Source organism: Geotrypetes seraphini, chromosome 11 (assembly GCF_902459505.1).
Source record: "Geotrypetes seraphini chromosome 11, aGeoSer1.1, whole genome shotgun sequence".
Lineage (NCBI taxonomy): Eukaryota > Metazoa > Chordata > Amphibia > Gymnophiona > Dermophiidae > Geotrypetes > Geotrypetes seraphini.
Window position 1 is genome coordinate 64,689,063 of NC_047094.1, and position 14,964 is coordinate 64,704,026.

General features: G+C 44.1%; 1 protein-coding gene across 2 annotated transcripts in view; it reads left to right on the forward strand.

Moving 5' to 3' along the window:
* The window catches only part of CLCN7 (chloride voltage-gated channel 7), a 279,608-nt gene that overhangs the window by 200,241 nt on the left and 64,403 nt on the right, over positions 1-14,964 (forward strand). For both annotated transcript variants that reach the window (XM_033914321.1, XM_033914322.1), the window contains 3 exons: positions 7,831-7,891; positions 9,962-10,100; positions 12,358-12,451. In XM_033914321.1, the coding sequence (XP_033770212.1) occupies positions 7,831-7,891; positions 9,962-10,100; positions 12,358-12,451 (294 nt within the window). The remainder of the gene's footprint in view (positions 1-7,830; positions 7,892-9,961; positions 10,101-12,357; positions 12,452-14,964) is intronic.

Below are 14,964 nucleotides of genomic sequence, written 5' to 3' on the forward strand. Positions count from 1 at the left end.
CGGGGACCTCATTGAAGTCCCCGCCCAACAGCAGCGGAACGTCACCAAATTGAAAGATTTGATTGCGGAGTCCCCCAAAAAATCTGGCCGAAGGATTGTTAGGAGCATATACATTACATAGCAAAAGGGGCCGATTATCGAGCAACACGGACGCAACTATGTAACGCCCTTTAGGGTTGCGGAGCACTTTCCAGGTTTGTAGGCGGAGACCCTTATGGATCAAAATAATAACACCCCCTTTCCCACCAACGGCGGGCGCCTCCAAATGGCCACCAGGTACAGAGCTTAGCATATTCTGCTGAGGATAGCCGGGTCTCCTGTAAAAAGGCTATGGAGGTTTTAGAACGATTCAAATGCTGCAAAATTTTGGAACGCTTGATAGGGGAATGTATCCCCCCAACATTCCAAGAAGTTAAAGTGTATTCCAGAGTAGTCCAAACATAAGAAAAATGTAACAAGAATAAGGAACCGTGAAAGTACCAGAGGAGCGTCCCAGCCACCACCCCTCCAGTGTCAAGAATCCTCCTTCCCCAAGAAGCGAGGCTTACCCCTTCCACCAATACAAAAACAGTCCATTCAGCCCCCCTACAACTACCCCTACAAAACTCCACAAGGAACCCAACCGCAGGATCCCTGTGACCCAGCAAGTCTACCCCACCTCCCCTCCCCTCTACCCCCCCTCCACAGCCTACCCTCTCCCAACCCATATCCAAGACATCCCGTGTTGGGCATCACTTCCAGGAAACCATGTACACCCCCCACAGGAACAGTGAACAATATCCCCTGGCCTCAGTCCCCCAGAGCTCACAAAAAACAAACCAAGAGACCCCCACTCCATGCACCCACAGTACCCCAGTCAAACAAATCCTCCACCCCATCCATACACACACAATCCTGGCTCACCCACTCAGGAACAAATATATAAAAAAAAAATACCCAACAACAACAACCCAGAAGTACACCCACACAGGAGGAACCTACGGTGACCCAGCGCCCCAACTCTGATGGATTTGAGTAAACACCGCAAGGTCTATAATCGGACTACAATCTAGTCGTCAGGAATTGGGTCTCCTCAGTCCACGTCAGCTCTCTGTGCTGGACCCTCAGGCATCATCTCCGTCACAAAGCGTTGTGCTGCCTCCAAAGTGTCAAAGTGATGAGCTCTACCCAGATGGGTCAACCGCAAGTGAGCCGGGTATTGCAAAGAAAAAGCAATGTTTCGCTGGATGAGACGGGTGCACAAGGGTGAAAACCGGCGCCGCGCCTGAGAGACCTCTACTAAGTAGTCCTGAAAGCAAAGAATGGGCCGGTTGTCATACAAGAGCTTCTTGCCCTGCCGCAACGCACGCAGGACCTCCATCTTATGATGATAATTCAGGATACGGCAAATGACCACCCGGGGCCGGTCCACATTCTCTCTCCGTTGCCCCAAGCGATGCGCCCGCTCAACCCACAAGGGGCCCGAGGAGGGTGGTAAAGATAAAGACTCAGGCAGCCAGCGTTCCAACAGCACCCCCAGCTCCACATCCCTCACCGATTCGGGCAGTCCAACAAAGCGAAGGTTATTGCAGCGGGACCTGTTCTCCAGGTCGTCCACCTTGGCTCGCAACGCAGCTAATGTTGCAGTATGGGCTGACTGCTCCTGGGCAAGCCGCTGGACTTGATCCTCGGCAGCACTCACACGCTGTTGAGTCTCCTTGACCTCCGATGTAAGGGAGGCAAATCGCTGATCTAACGTGTCCAGTTTATCCAGGATTTGTCCCCCAATGAGCTCTCAAGAGCAGCCTGAACCTCCGCCGTAACTGCAGCCACCCAGGAAGAGTGAGGAGCCTCCGGCGACAGGGGTGCCACGTGGTCCGCCATCTTGGTCTCTGGCGGCTTGCTCCGCTCCCGATCTTTACGGACCGTCTTTGTAGTCATTGCGGTCCTGTCAGAGACTCCAAAATCGTGCCACGGCACCAGGAAGCTCTCGGTACAATGGGAGGACCGAACCAGGGGATCAAATTGCGGAGAAAGTGCCGAGCCGCGGTCGGGTGTAGCGGAGCTGCAGCAGCAAGCTGTCTACAGCGCCATGTTTCCGCTGGAAGTCCCAATGTACTTAATACTGTCTCTGTGCTACACTTATTCCTAAAACCTGATTGGAAAAAATGTAATCAAATTTATCTAGATAGAATTCCAATTTTTGCATTACCCAACCTTCTACAATTTTGGTTGAGAGGATCTATAATTTGAGATATTTGATGAATCACCACTCTTATTTTTCTTAATGGGAGTCAAAACTATTTGATCTCCCATCCTAGGAAAAGGGGGGGGGGGAAACAGCAGCTACAGCCAAAACATAATGACAACCATACAAATTCAATAAACCATCTAGCCCAGTATCCTGTTTCCAATAGTGGCTACTCCAGGTCACATGTACCTGGCAGAAGCTCAAATAATAGCAACATTCTCATATGCTACTCATCCCAGGGCAAGCAGTAGCTTCCCTCATGTCTGTCTCAGTAAGAGACTATTGATTTCTCCAGGAATTTTTAAACCCAGCTACGCTAACTGCTTTTATAAAGTACTCTCTCTTTTTTTTATATATTTAAACTAAAAGAAGGGTACAACTGCATATAACAGCAAAACACAATCAAATCATGCCAGAGATATACTATGATTCTTCAGTATAGGGCTAATAATAACAAATGATGATACATAATGAATAAACCTCTGCCCCCAACCCCACTCCCCCACCTAAGTTTAAAGGGAACTGAATGGAACACAGGCTCCAAAGTGCAATGACATGGTGTTACCCTAGTTAAAGACATCTCAATTATAAGGCCTCAAACCAGGTAATGTAATTAGCCCAATTTTTGGGGAATTGAGAGAGCCTGTTTCTTTTCAATGCAGGCAGTTTGGACATCAAGTATATATGATTAACTTTCCTTAGTGCCATTAAAGTCCTGGTAGGTCCAGCTGTTTCCATGTTGCCGTTAAAATCAAACGACTAGCTGTGACTACATAGTGTACTAGTTCCTCTGTTTTGATAACAAGTACATAGGTCCCATATTCAAAAGACAGCCACCCAAATTTTTAGCAATTGAGGTATGGAGAATCTGTGACAGGTCATAATTTGGTTCCAAAAAATCTCGGCAAGGATACAGAGGATAGATGTTGGACAGGATAGATAGGAATGCAGAGGGAAGGTGGAAGGTGAACATGGAGAGAGAAGATATGTGAAATGAACAGAACACCCTTCAAAGACAAAGAAGGGCATTAGAGATTTTGCAGTAACTAATATATGATGCAAGAAGAGCCTGTTGATCTTGAAACTCCCAAACTCATGAGACAGTAAAATCAATAAGCTGAGTGAGAGAAGGGCAGAGTGGCTTAAGGCTGATGGGTTATATGTGAGTGTGAGAGAAAAAGAAGGGCAGGTGGGATGTGTGCTCCATAGTGACCAATTAGATTTCATGCTTCATTTTCCCAAAGAAAAGATGAAATTGTATTGGTCACTAATGGCAACTTTTGTGGAGATCTTCTTTTTCTCCTATTCTTATAAATAAGCCCTGCCTTAAGTGTTATTGTTCATTTTCACTCTGTGAAAGAATGACACACCACCTATCAAGAGGCCAGTTTATATGGAAAGAACTATAACAGGTTATGCCAAGTATGCCTTGGTCTGTACACCGGTTGCAGTGACCTGTATGTGTCATGTAATGTATGTTGCCTAGGTAGTTACTGTTTAACAATAAACCCATGAAGAAACTCAAATAAACATTCAAACGATAAGGAAGGCTATTGTTTGGATGTTTGCTTAAGTTTGTTCATGATATTTCACTGGGGGGAGTGACAAGTCAAGTTCAGCAACGACACTTACCAGCCACTACTAACTAGCAAAGACCTCTAAGAACTGAAACATCTACATTGAGATAAGTGTCTTTTTTTAAAAAAATTCCTCTGTTGATATGCTGATGGAGTTTTTTTTCCAACCTTTGGGTTGGCTAGGGTGGGTGGGGCGATGATGTTTTAAATATACTACTGCTGCTTGCTTGGTGGGTATAATATACTGAACACTTTATTTAAAAAATTTTATTATTTAGTGAGATTTTTCTTATGGATTTTTGACAGGTAGATCTCTTACATCTTCTGTAAAAACCAAAGCAAAGAATTTAGTCTCTTCACCGTGTCCTTGTTCTCCCTTGGTGTCCCTTTTGCTCCTGAATGATCTAGTGGTTTCATGTATTCCCTCACAGGCTTTCTGCTTCTGATGTAATTTTCAAACAATTTATCAATATTGCGCAATATTATATATTTTTGCAGGATTGTTCTGGAAGGAATGGTATTGGTATTATCATGAATTTTGAGTTTTGTTTAAGATCTCAAAGTATGTGCAGGTTAATTTTGGTGGTGGGGAACGGCAAGGCAGGGCATGGAAAATAAAAGCTCGCCTATGATTCCTAATATCTTTGGGCCAACCCTGCTGGCAAAGGTCAAGAAATGATTTTGAGGCCTCCTGACTTGTTTTTTATTTATAAATACAGAATGAGATATAAAAAATAATGTGAAAGGGAAACAGGGGGATTATACATAATAGTCTTCTTGAGCAAGGCAGCACATAAGGCATGCAGATGCATTTTCCACACTTAGGCCCTCTTTTATCAAACTGCGCTAGCAGTTTTTAGTGCGGTGAACCGCACTGAATGGCCCGTGCTGCTCCCAACGCTCCTTTTTTTACAGATTTTGAGTCCTAGAGGCCGAAGTCATATTTTGAACACTTTATGATGTGCTGTTTCCTGTCCATTCTTTGGATTGATCCTGTCTCCTGGAGTCCTCATAGGGGAGTGGGGAGAGGGGGTCTGGGATGGGGGAGGGAAGGTTAGTCTCTCTTGTTCTGTTTTAAATTGCTGGTCTTGGTTGTACCTTGTCTGTTGTGTTTGCACTTAATAAAAAGATTTTCAACAACTGCTTCTGACTAGAGAGTTGCGCGGGGACAGAAATCCCACCCGTCCCCACCAAAATCCCACCCGTCCCCACGAGGAATCCCTCCGTTCTCACCCATCCCCGCAAGGAATCCTCTCCGTCCCCGCCCGTCCATATAAACTTCAGAAATAGTTATTTCATTTAATTATGCTATTGAATTAAAGGCTCTGGTAGAGACCCATTTTCAAATAAGCAAAGACACTTTATTAATTTGGAAATATTAATTGGGAAGAATACATACTTTGTAAACGGGTTTCTATCAGAGCCTCTAATGTAAATATAAAATCTCAGCTGATGAGAACCCCCAAGTTGTTAGCTGAGGACTTCCTTTGCAGTTGGCTGGGGGTCCCTTTTGCAAAGCTTGGCAGGAAGCAGTAGCGTCCCTGAGTCACAGATGCTGGCACCTCAGTGGCTCATGGATGCTGCCAGCGACTGGTGTGCTTGGTAGAGGGAGTTCTGGCCATCTCTAGAGGAGGTCCTCTGCTGGTGGTGCTTAGGGATCCCCACCAACCACAGCAAGGGTCAGCAAGTACTTCAACACTGTAGAAATAAAACCATAAATGCATTTCCTTTTCTTTTGAACACAATACAAAGACATCTGCTATATACATTTCCCAAAGCTAACATATTTTAGAAATTTAAATTCCATTTTTTACCTTTGTTGTCTGGAGATTTATTTTTCCATAAAGTTGGTCCCAGTTTTTTTTTTCCGCTTTCCCGTCTTCTGTAAATTCTTCTGTTGCTGTCAATTGGTTCCTCCTACCATGGTCCAGCATTTATGCTTTTCTCATCTTTCGTGCCTGCCCACCAGCCCCATGTCCAACATTTCTCCTTCTATCATCCCTCTCCAGCACCATGACACATCTCTCCCTCCATTCCCTTCACTACTATGTCCAACATTCCTCCCTCTTGCATCCCTTTCAATCTGTCCCACTGTTCCCTTTCCACCACAACATTTCTCCCTCTCATCTTTCTCTTCCCCGTCATCTGTACCTCACTCCCTCCCTATGACCAAAAATTCTCCTCTTTCTTCCATTCCCCATGTACACCATCTCTTTCCCTCTAACTTACACACTCATGCCCAGTTCTCCCTTTCTATTCTCTCCCCCACCTCAGCATCACTTTCCCTCCCTACCTCCGTTCTCTCTCCCAAATTTATGCCATTCAACAAGTTATGGACGTCAGAACTAGCTAACTAGCTTGCTATAAAAAGCAAAGACCTGTAGACAGTTTCCCTTCCTTCCTTGCCTCGTTGTACAATGTACAGGAACACCCGCCCCCCCCCTAAAAAAAAACAAACCATAACTAACAAACAGCAAAAAACCCCAACTCAAGCAGCCAATCTGTCCTCTTTCCATTAATGTTGCTCCTCTCTTCTTTTCCCTGCCTTCTGTGTTCAAAAATGCACTCCCTCCTGTGTCCCGCGTTTGGGCCCCTCTCATCCCAACTGCTTCCTCCTAATTACAATGCATGCGTGCCTGCTTGCTTGCTCCCTCCCATTCTGCCCCCTCCCACAAGACTCGCTGCTTCCTTCTTTCAACTCCTCTGTGGCATGCAAGGCACATGACAGAACCATCTCACTACCTCTCCCGACGTTACTCAGAGCAGCACTTCTTCACAATCACAGGGCAGCGGGCCCTGCATGTAGCTGACAAGAAGCATTCCTCCGACGTCAGCTCTAATGTCGATGGAAGACTTCCTGGTCAGCTACGTGTGGACTCGGAGTGCTGGGAGCGCTGTACGCTACAGGAAGGCAGGAAAAGAAGATGAGCCACTTGGCTCGAGCTGCCTCCATCCCTGCGGGATCTCCGAGACCACGAGAGGGCGTCCCCACGGGATCCCCGCGACCTGAGGGAGCGTCCCCTTGGGATCCCCGCGACCCAAGAGGGGAACCCGCGGGATCCCCGCCGTCCCCGTTCTCGTGCAACTCTCTACTTCTGACCCATTGATATCCAGCTCAATAAGATCCTTCTCAACCATTTGCCACATCTCTTTAGGACTTCCCAAGACATCTTTTCCCTTCTGGTTTGGTAAGCGCTGTTTACATCCATTCTTTGTAGCTGCCCAAACAATCTAGGTCACCATTGGTGTAGATTCTTCCTAAAAAGTGCCTGTTTAGTTGTCTCTTATTACTTTGGTTTTAACTGTATCTTGCCACTTGTAATGTAGTGTTCTTCTTAAGCTATGTGCATCAAAATTGTCTAGTCTGTTCTAGAGAGTTTGTTATTGGCCAGGTTTTTGCACCATATAACCGTGAATATCTCAGTATGATTATGCAAATACATCTTCACTGCACTTGTTAGCTTCTTATTGTCCCATAGCCTACCTAATCTGTTCATGAGTGGTGCCACTTTACCAGTTTTGCTGTATTTTTTTCACATTGTTTTATGTCTCACTCTCCAGGATGGGTGTGTGTATATATCTTATTCCTCAAATGTGTGTGTGTGCGCGCACACTGTAAAGGGAGGGAGGGGGATCATTCTAAATTCTTGTAATCTGGTTAGTGGTAAAGAGATTTAGGATGTGATTGGGCTCTGAATTCAGGGGAACAACTTCAGCCAGTCCTGGTTTATTCCTATTTCATGCAAGGTTGCATAGGGAAACCATACTGAAGTAAAACAAGGACTGGCTCAGCTTGTCCCCAATTATATGGTTACCCCATATATGGTTATATTAATCTGTGCTCTGTATATAATGGAGCCAGTGGTACAGAGGAATTTCAGTGGAGAGGAGGTTGTTTCTGACTGGATATTTGCACAGCTGTGACTGAAATTCTCCCCTCTCTGACATCCACTTTTAACTTAACTACAGGGTTATGCTGTCTCTGGGCAATTTATACTTTGCTTTTTTTATCCCTGATTCTAGGTGGTATCTTAGGTGCGGTATTCAATGCAGCAAACTACTGGTTAACAATATTCAGAATCAGGTAAAGTAGACGGAGCAGTAATAAATGTGTGTTCAGGATTTAGACACAAAACAAATTCACAAGTTGCATTCTAGAGACAATTTGTGCAGATATTTTTGTTATGAAATATCAATTTTGTTCACTGTTCCCTAATATCTGTGTGACAGTTCTGCAGTCCTAGAAGAGAATTGTAATGCTATGTTAGTACACTTGGATGTTAACCCTTATTTTTGTATACCCCAGTTTTAGGCAATACCATTTTTGGGGGCCTACCTCAATATATTTTTGACAAGAATTAGTCCTGACTGCAAAGCTGAACCATAGCAATAAAGCCTGAGCACACCCTATTAGTGCAGGTAAAGGATCCCACATTCTCTGCCTGTGAACTGAGTCTTCCTCAGAGCAACCTTTTGACCTTCACTGCAGTTGAGTTCAGAACTGCCCAGTTCTGCAGTCCTGTGGGTCCAGCATTCAGCGTAAGACTGTGTCCTGCCTACTATCCACAGGGCCCACACTCACTGCAGATTGGTGCCAACCTTTGTTAAGCTGATAGGAGTTTGGAGCATGGGAGTGACTGGTAATTGCTTCCTTACCATTTGGACCTGTCTATAGGTAAAACGGTGACGGGACAAAAGCGCGCTGGACAAATTGGAGCGGACAATTGAGCACAAGGCATCAGCACGCCGCACAAAAACCTTATTTTAAAGGGCTCAGTGTTGGGGGGGTGTGGAGGGTGTTGTTTCCTCTATAATGGGGGGGGGGGGTTACAAACCCCCAAAACTACCTCCAACGGCAGCACGAACAGTATTTAGTAAACTGGGGGAGGTCCCCCACACACACCCCTGTCGGAGCCCTTTAAAATAAGGTTTTTGTGCGGCGCGCTGATGCCTTGTGCTCAATTGTCCGCTCCATTTTGTCGGCACCCGTTTGTCCGGCGCGCTTATGACTGTGAACCGGTAAGACAGAAGTATGAGGGGAGCACAGGCAGTGTAGAGACATAGATTGGATAGCACAATTTGTTTTCCTTTATATTTCTTTTAAACATTGTTTTTGTTTATTTCAAATAACAAAAAGTAACTAAATAAAGACAAAACTAAATTCCTACTTCCTGAAAAAAATAAAACCCCAACCATAACAAACCTTCAAATAAATTCCATCACAAACCCCTTGCATCCCAATCTAAAACTGCTGGGAATAGTGATAGACAAAGGATGCACCATGCAACTCCAAATCAACTAACAGTTCAAAAAGTCTTCGCAGTCATGTGCAACTTAAGACAAATCCAAAAATACTTTGACAAAAAACAATTCAGACTCCTGGTTCAGGCCCTAGTTATAGAACTAGACAACTGTAACATCCTTTACCTGTCATGCCCTGCCAACATGATAAAACAATTACAAACAGTACGTACAAAATACAGCCCTCAGACTGATATACTTGTTTAAAAATACGACCACATTACCACTGCCTTCCAAGACTCACACTGGATCCCTGTACAAGCACGCATATTCTACAAATTCTACTGCATGCCCTGAATGGCAGTGGACCAATCTATCTAAACAATCGCCTAACCAGGAACAACCAAGTAGAACACGGGCACCCTTCATTCACCCCTCAATCAAAGGCATACAACGTAAGAAAATGTATGACAGCCTACTAGCCATCCAAGCAGCGAAACTAGACCACCACATCTCCAACCTGCTGATCACAATATCCAACTACAAAACCTTCAGGAGAGAATTAAAAACCAAGCTATTCAGAAAATTTGTCAAGTCAAAGTAACCTCCTCACTATATCCCTAGACCCTAATGCTTCTTCTAATTATCTATCTTGTAATCTCTCTGAGTATGCCCAGACCAATTCTTTTGTAATCCGCCTAAAACCAAAAGGTATTGGCAGAATAGAAGACACTAATGTAATGTAATAAAATGAAAATATATACAGTACATGTCTGTAATTTCATTCCATGGCTTTATCTTGATATCCATTAGCAGATTTTGTTGCTTAATTAGATGACCCTTCTCTGGTGTGTACTTTAAAGAATTCTTGAGGTAGCAAAAGCTTTATGTTACTTACCTTTTGATTTGCCAGGTACATCCATCGCCGTTATCTGCAAGTTATAGAAGCCATGCTGGTAGCTGCAGTCACTGCAACCATAGCCTTTATCATGATTTATTATTCCAATGACTGCCAACCTCTGCAAGAGAATTCTATAGAGTACCCTTTGCAGGTAAGATCAGACGCACTAGAACCAGAGCAAGTATCTTTTTGTGATAGCCTGAGGAAGGCATGACACAAAGCCTCCACAAGACAAGCTGCTGTTTAAAAGTAAAGCAAAACTCTTGTAGTGGTTTGTTCCAAACAAATACCAATTCTCTTCATAGGCTTGGAAGTTTAGAAGTAAGCATAAATTATCTTATAGTTCAATTCCAACTATCAAATAGGGACTGACTCATGCCAGGCTATGAAAGTCACAGTATGCACAGGAGTATTGGCTTGGAGTTCAATATTATACAAACAAGGAAAGGCTTGGCATCTGCCAGGCCACAAAGATCATAAATTGCATAGTACTGTATTGTAATGAGACGTTTCATACTTCTAGTTCATTTCTGTTGTCAAGACTTGTATGCCCTGTACAAGTGGGTTTACTTCCCTCAGTCACAAGCTGTTGCGGAAGGAATCATAATTTTTCTTCAGCTCTGCCTCCTTCGTCTGTAGGCTGTACTGCCTCTCTTCAGTTTTTCCTTCTGCAAGTGAGCATGCAGGCATCTCTCTGATCTGCTCTGAGAAGTTTTTGTTTTCTGGGGGTTTTATCCAACCTTGAAACTTGCGGTGCTCAAGAGGTCCACAGTGGCCCTGGTACAGCTCTGCCTGGGAGAAGACGCAGATCTTTGACAAGCTGTCTGCTGCTGGCAAGGAAACCATAAAGGAACCTGTCTAGCCAGCCTGCACTAACAGTTAAGGAGCTTGGGGATCATTAAGTCCACTGCAGAGCCAGGCTGTTTGGCTCTGCAGTGGACTGGGAGGGCTTTGACAGGTGCAAGCTGCATTTTTCCTCCCTTCCCCTCCCCCTTTGCATTGCGCAGGTCAGTGGGGGTCTGAGGTCTCATTCCAGCATTGGCCCGACTGGCAGCCTGAAGAATGAAGGGTCCTGGACTGAGGATTTACTTGTTTGAGGCAAGAGTCTTTTCCACTATCCAGCTGCAGTGAGAGTTGTAACAGGCTATAGCACCAATACAATACAATACAGCACAGCACAGTGAGTAAGGCCATTACCGCTAATGGAAAAATCAGAAGTTTCTCCAAACGAGTTTGGTGGTTTCTGGGGCTAGATTTATAGTCCCCTACCGCCAAAGTCCCCTTCCCTGAATTTTTTTGTAACTTGCCATAGCTTTTGCAGGCCAAAACACTATTGTGTCAGCTATCTTGGATTTCCCAATTTTGATTAAAAAGCCTCTATCTGCCTCAAAACACCTCTATTTTACTTAAATCATTTATTATACTATATCTCCTTTTGCTGATAATATTTTGTTGACAGAAAAAGAGATCCTAGGACCTCCTACTTATATGCTTCAGAAGTTGCTTAACTATGGGGATGTATCTTGGTTCAGAATGAATGCCTCCAAATCAGAACTTCTTAATATTAATTTAGACTCGCGCCCTTTTGGTTGGGTTCACAAATATATAATATTTAGAAGTGCACCATTGTTGTCTTTGTTTCTTGTTAGTCCTATAATCGTTTCTCGAACTTCTTGTTCCTATTTTGGCGGGGAGGAGGTAATACTGGGATGAGGGAATTTCTGCTGGGTGGCATATAAGTTATGTAAGATTGTTATTATGCTTTTGTATTGTTTTCTTGAAAATCAATAAAAACCGTTTAAACATAATATTTAGGAGTGAAATTATCTGGAGATCTGTCCTCAATCTTTACGTTTAATTATGGTAGTTGTCAGCATAAAGAGTGTATTGTAATTGCAGGTTTTTGCAGATTACCCCTAGCCCTGCCCTGCCTCTAAAAACTTGATATCTTCCCATTATGAGTTGGTGTCCCACAGGGCATTAGGCAGTGCCTTGAGGGACCCAAGCTTCTAATAGGATATTAGAAGAGGAAGATCCACCAGAGAATATACTAAAAGTGCAATGATAGAGAATAACCAAGATAGTACTGAGGCTAGAAAGCTGATTCCATTCTATTCATATTCAAATTAAAACTTGAGAAGTTGAGTGAACATCAGTCAGTCTTTGAATGAGTTTGCCAATGTCTGCTGGACAGTGGGATGGCAGAGTCTATTTTGCATCCTTTCTGGATTTAGAGCCGTAATGTCACTTGGGCAATTCTTACAGAGAACTTTAGGAATAACTTTGCCCTGATGCAGTCGATCACCATTAGCAGTAGGCTGGAGACCTGTTGAGCCTCATTTCTATCTTGGCTCCTCTTTGCACAATCACCACTAACAGATGTTCCTGGGTTTTATCTCCTCTCCTAGCTGTTCTGTGCAGATGGACAATATAATTCCATGGCTTCTACCTTCTTCACTACACCTGAGAGAAGTGTGCGCAGCCTTTTTCATGACCCGGCAGGTCAGCATTTTGCCTTTTTCACATTTTATTATGGATAGTTAAGTATATAAAGCAGTGTCTTGCAAACTATTTTGAATGCGGCTCGAAGGCACCCGGACGTGTGCAGACATCAACATGATGGCATCACACGCACGCATGACATCATCACATCGACATCTGTGTATGCATGGAAACCCTGCAGATGGGGCCTTCAGCCAGCAGTGGGGGGGTGGTCAACAGGAGAGGCACGGGGAGCAGTAGAGGTGCTGGGGAGGAGTAGAGGCGCCAGCTGTCTACAAGACGTGCCTCTCTCTGTGAGAGGCACAATTTTTAGGCAGTCAGCCAGTGTCTTGCCTCCTCGCTGGCATCTTGCAGCACACTTTGAATCTCATGTGCTGTGGCACACAGTTTGCGATTCACTGATATAGAGGGAAATTCTATAAATTGGGCACTAACATTTAGGTGTGCGTTAAAATACATAAATGTTTAGAATAATGCATAAACTCATGTATGTATGCATTTAATGTGCCAACATGCTGCCTTAGTGCTAATTTGTTAATATCTGTTTAGCTTATCTAGCACATATTTGCAAAGGAGTGTGCACGGGGAAATGCATGGGCAGCATATAGGTGGGGCTCTTACTTATGCATATAGGACTAGATTCTATAGGCACAGTGTGAGTTAGAGCTGTTTTTGTGTTGCCTTCTGCTGTTCTGTATTTGTCTGTACCTTTTATTATGATTATGTATGTGTTTATTGTTCCCCACTTAGATGCCTCCAAACTCTCTGACTTCGCCCTCCTTGCCAAGCCACTTATGGCCTCTCTTAATCAATCTCTGTTTTATCTAATTGTCCTGTCTATGTCAGGCCTCCACATTATATGCCTTTTCATTGCCATATATGTAACATCGCTGTAAATGTACAGTCTCTTCTTTTGTTAACCGCATTGAACTTCCATGGTATTGCGGTATACAAGAATAAAGTTATTATTATTATTTGTGGATAGGCGGATTATAAATAATTTTAAATAAATAAATGTTGCCTAAAAAATTGGCACTGAAAAAATCTTCACTTAGTGCTATTCTGTAAACCGCACCTGGAGTTAGGTTTGGTTTACAGAATATGGGTAGCACTCATAAGAACATAAGAGTTGCCGCTGCTGGGTCAGACCAGTACGGCAACTCCTCCAGCCCCTTAACCATTTTAGTTGCTCTTCGGGTCTCCAAAAAGGAGTACCTAAATGGGCCGCAGCGTGTGCGGAGCACCGGACTAGATGGACCTCGGTCTGATCTGGTGAAGGCGTTTCTTATGTTCTTATGTTCTCTGGACCCTTTCGAATAGTACTATGTCCTTCTATCATGTATGGCGGCCAGTGCTGGATGCAGTATTCCAGGTGGGGGGCGGACCATGGCCCGGTACAACGGCATGATAACCTTCTCCGATCTATTTGTGATCACCTTCTTAATCATTCCTAGCATTCTGTTTGCCCTTTTTGTCGCCGCCGCACATTGCGCAAACGGCTTCATTGACTTGTCTACCAATACTCCCAAGTCTCTTTCCTGGGGGGTCTCTCCAAGTACTGCACTGGACATCCTGTATTCGTGTATAAGATTTATGTTAACGACATGCATCACCTTACACTTATCCACGTTGAACCTCATTTGCCATGTTGCGGCCCATTTTTCGAGCGTGTTTGTCACATTGCAGGTCTTCGCAATCCTGTCTTCACTACTCTGAATAACTTTGTATCGTCTGCAAATTTAATCACCTCACTCGTTTCCAGATCGTTTATAAATATGTTGAAGAGCACAGGCCCAAGCACCAAACCCTGCGGCACTCCACTTTTCCAGTCTTAGTATTGTCCATTTACCCCCACGCTCTGTTTCCTTTCCGGCAACCAGTTTTTAATTCATGTATTTCACCCTCGATTCCATGGCTCGCAATTTTTTTGAAGTAGTCGTTCATGCAGGTCCTTGTCGAACACCTTCTGAAAATCCAGATATACAATGTCGATCAGGTCACCCTTGTCTATCTATCTGTTTACTCCCTCAAAGAAGTGCAGTAAGTTGGTCAAGCAAGATTTTCCTTTGCTGAAGCCATGCTGGCTGGTCCTTATCTGATTGTGTCTGTGAAGGTGATCAGTGATGCGGTCCTTTATCAGTACCTCTACCATCTTTCCCGGTACCAAGATCAGACTCACCGGTCTGTAGTTTCCTGGATCTCCCCTCTAACTTTTCTTGAAGATCAGCGTATCATTCGCAACTTTCCAGTCTTCCGGAATCATTCCTGATTTGATCGACAGATTGGCTATTAGTTGGAGCAGTTCAGCTATAACCCCTTTCAGTTCCTTGATTACCCTCGGATGGATGCCATCCGGTACCGAGGGTTTATCGTTTTTAAGCCTATCAATCTGCCTGCAGACCTCTTCTAGTAAAATTTAGGTTTGGCCATTTACTCCAACTTAAAACCACGTATAAATGCCTGCGCCTAAATTCTGTGTTGATTGAACATATTATATAACAGTGCACCTAACC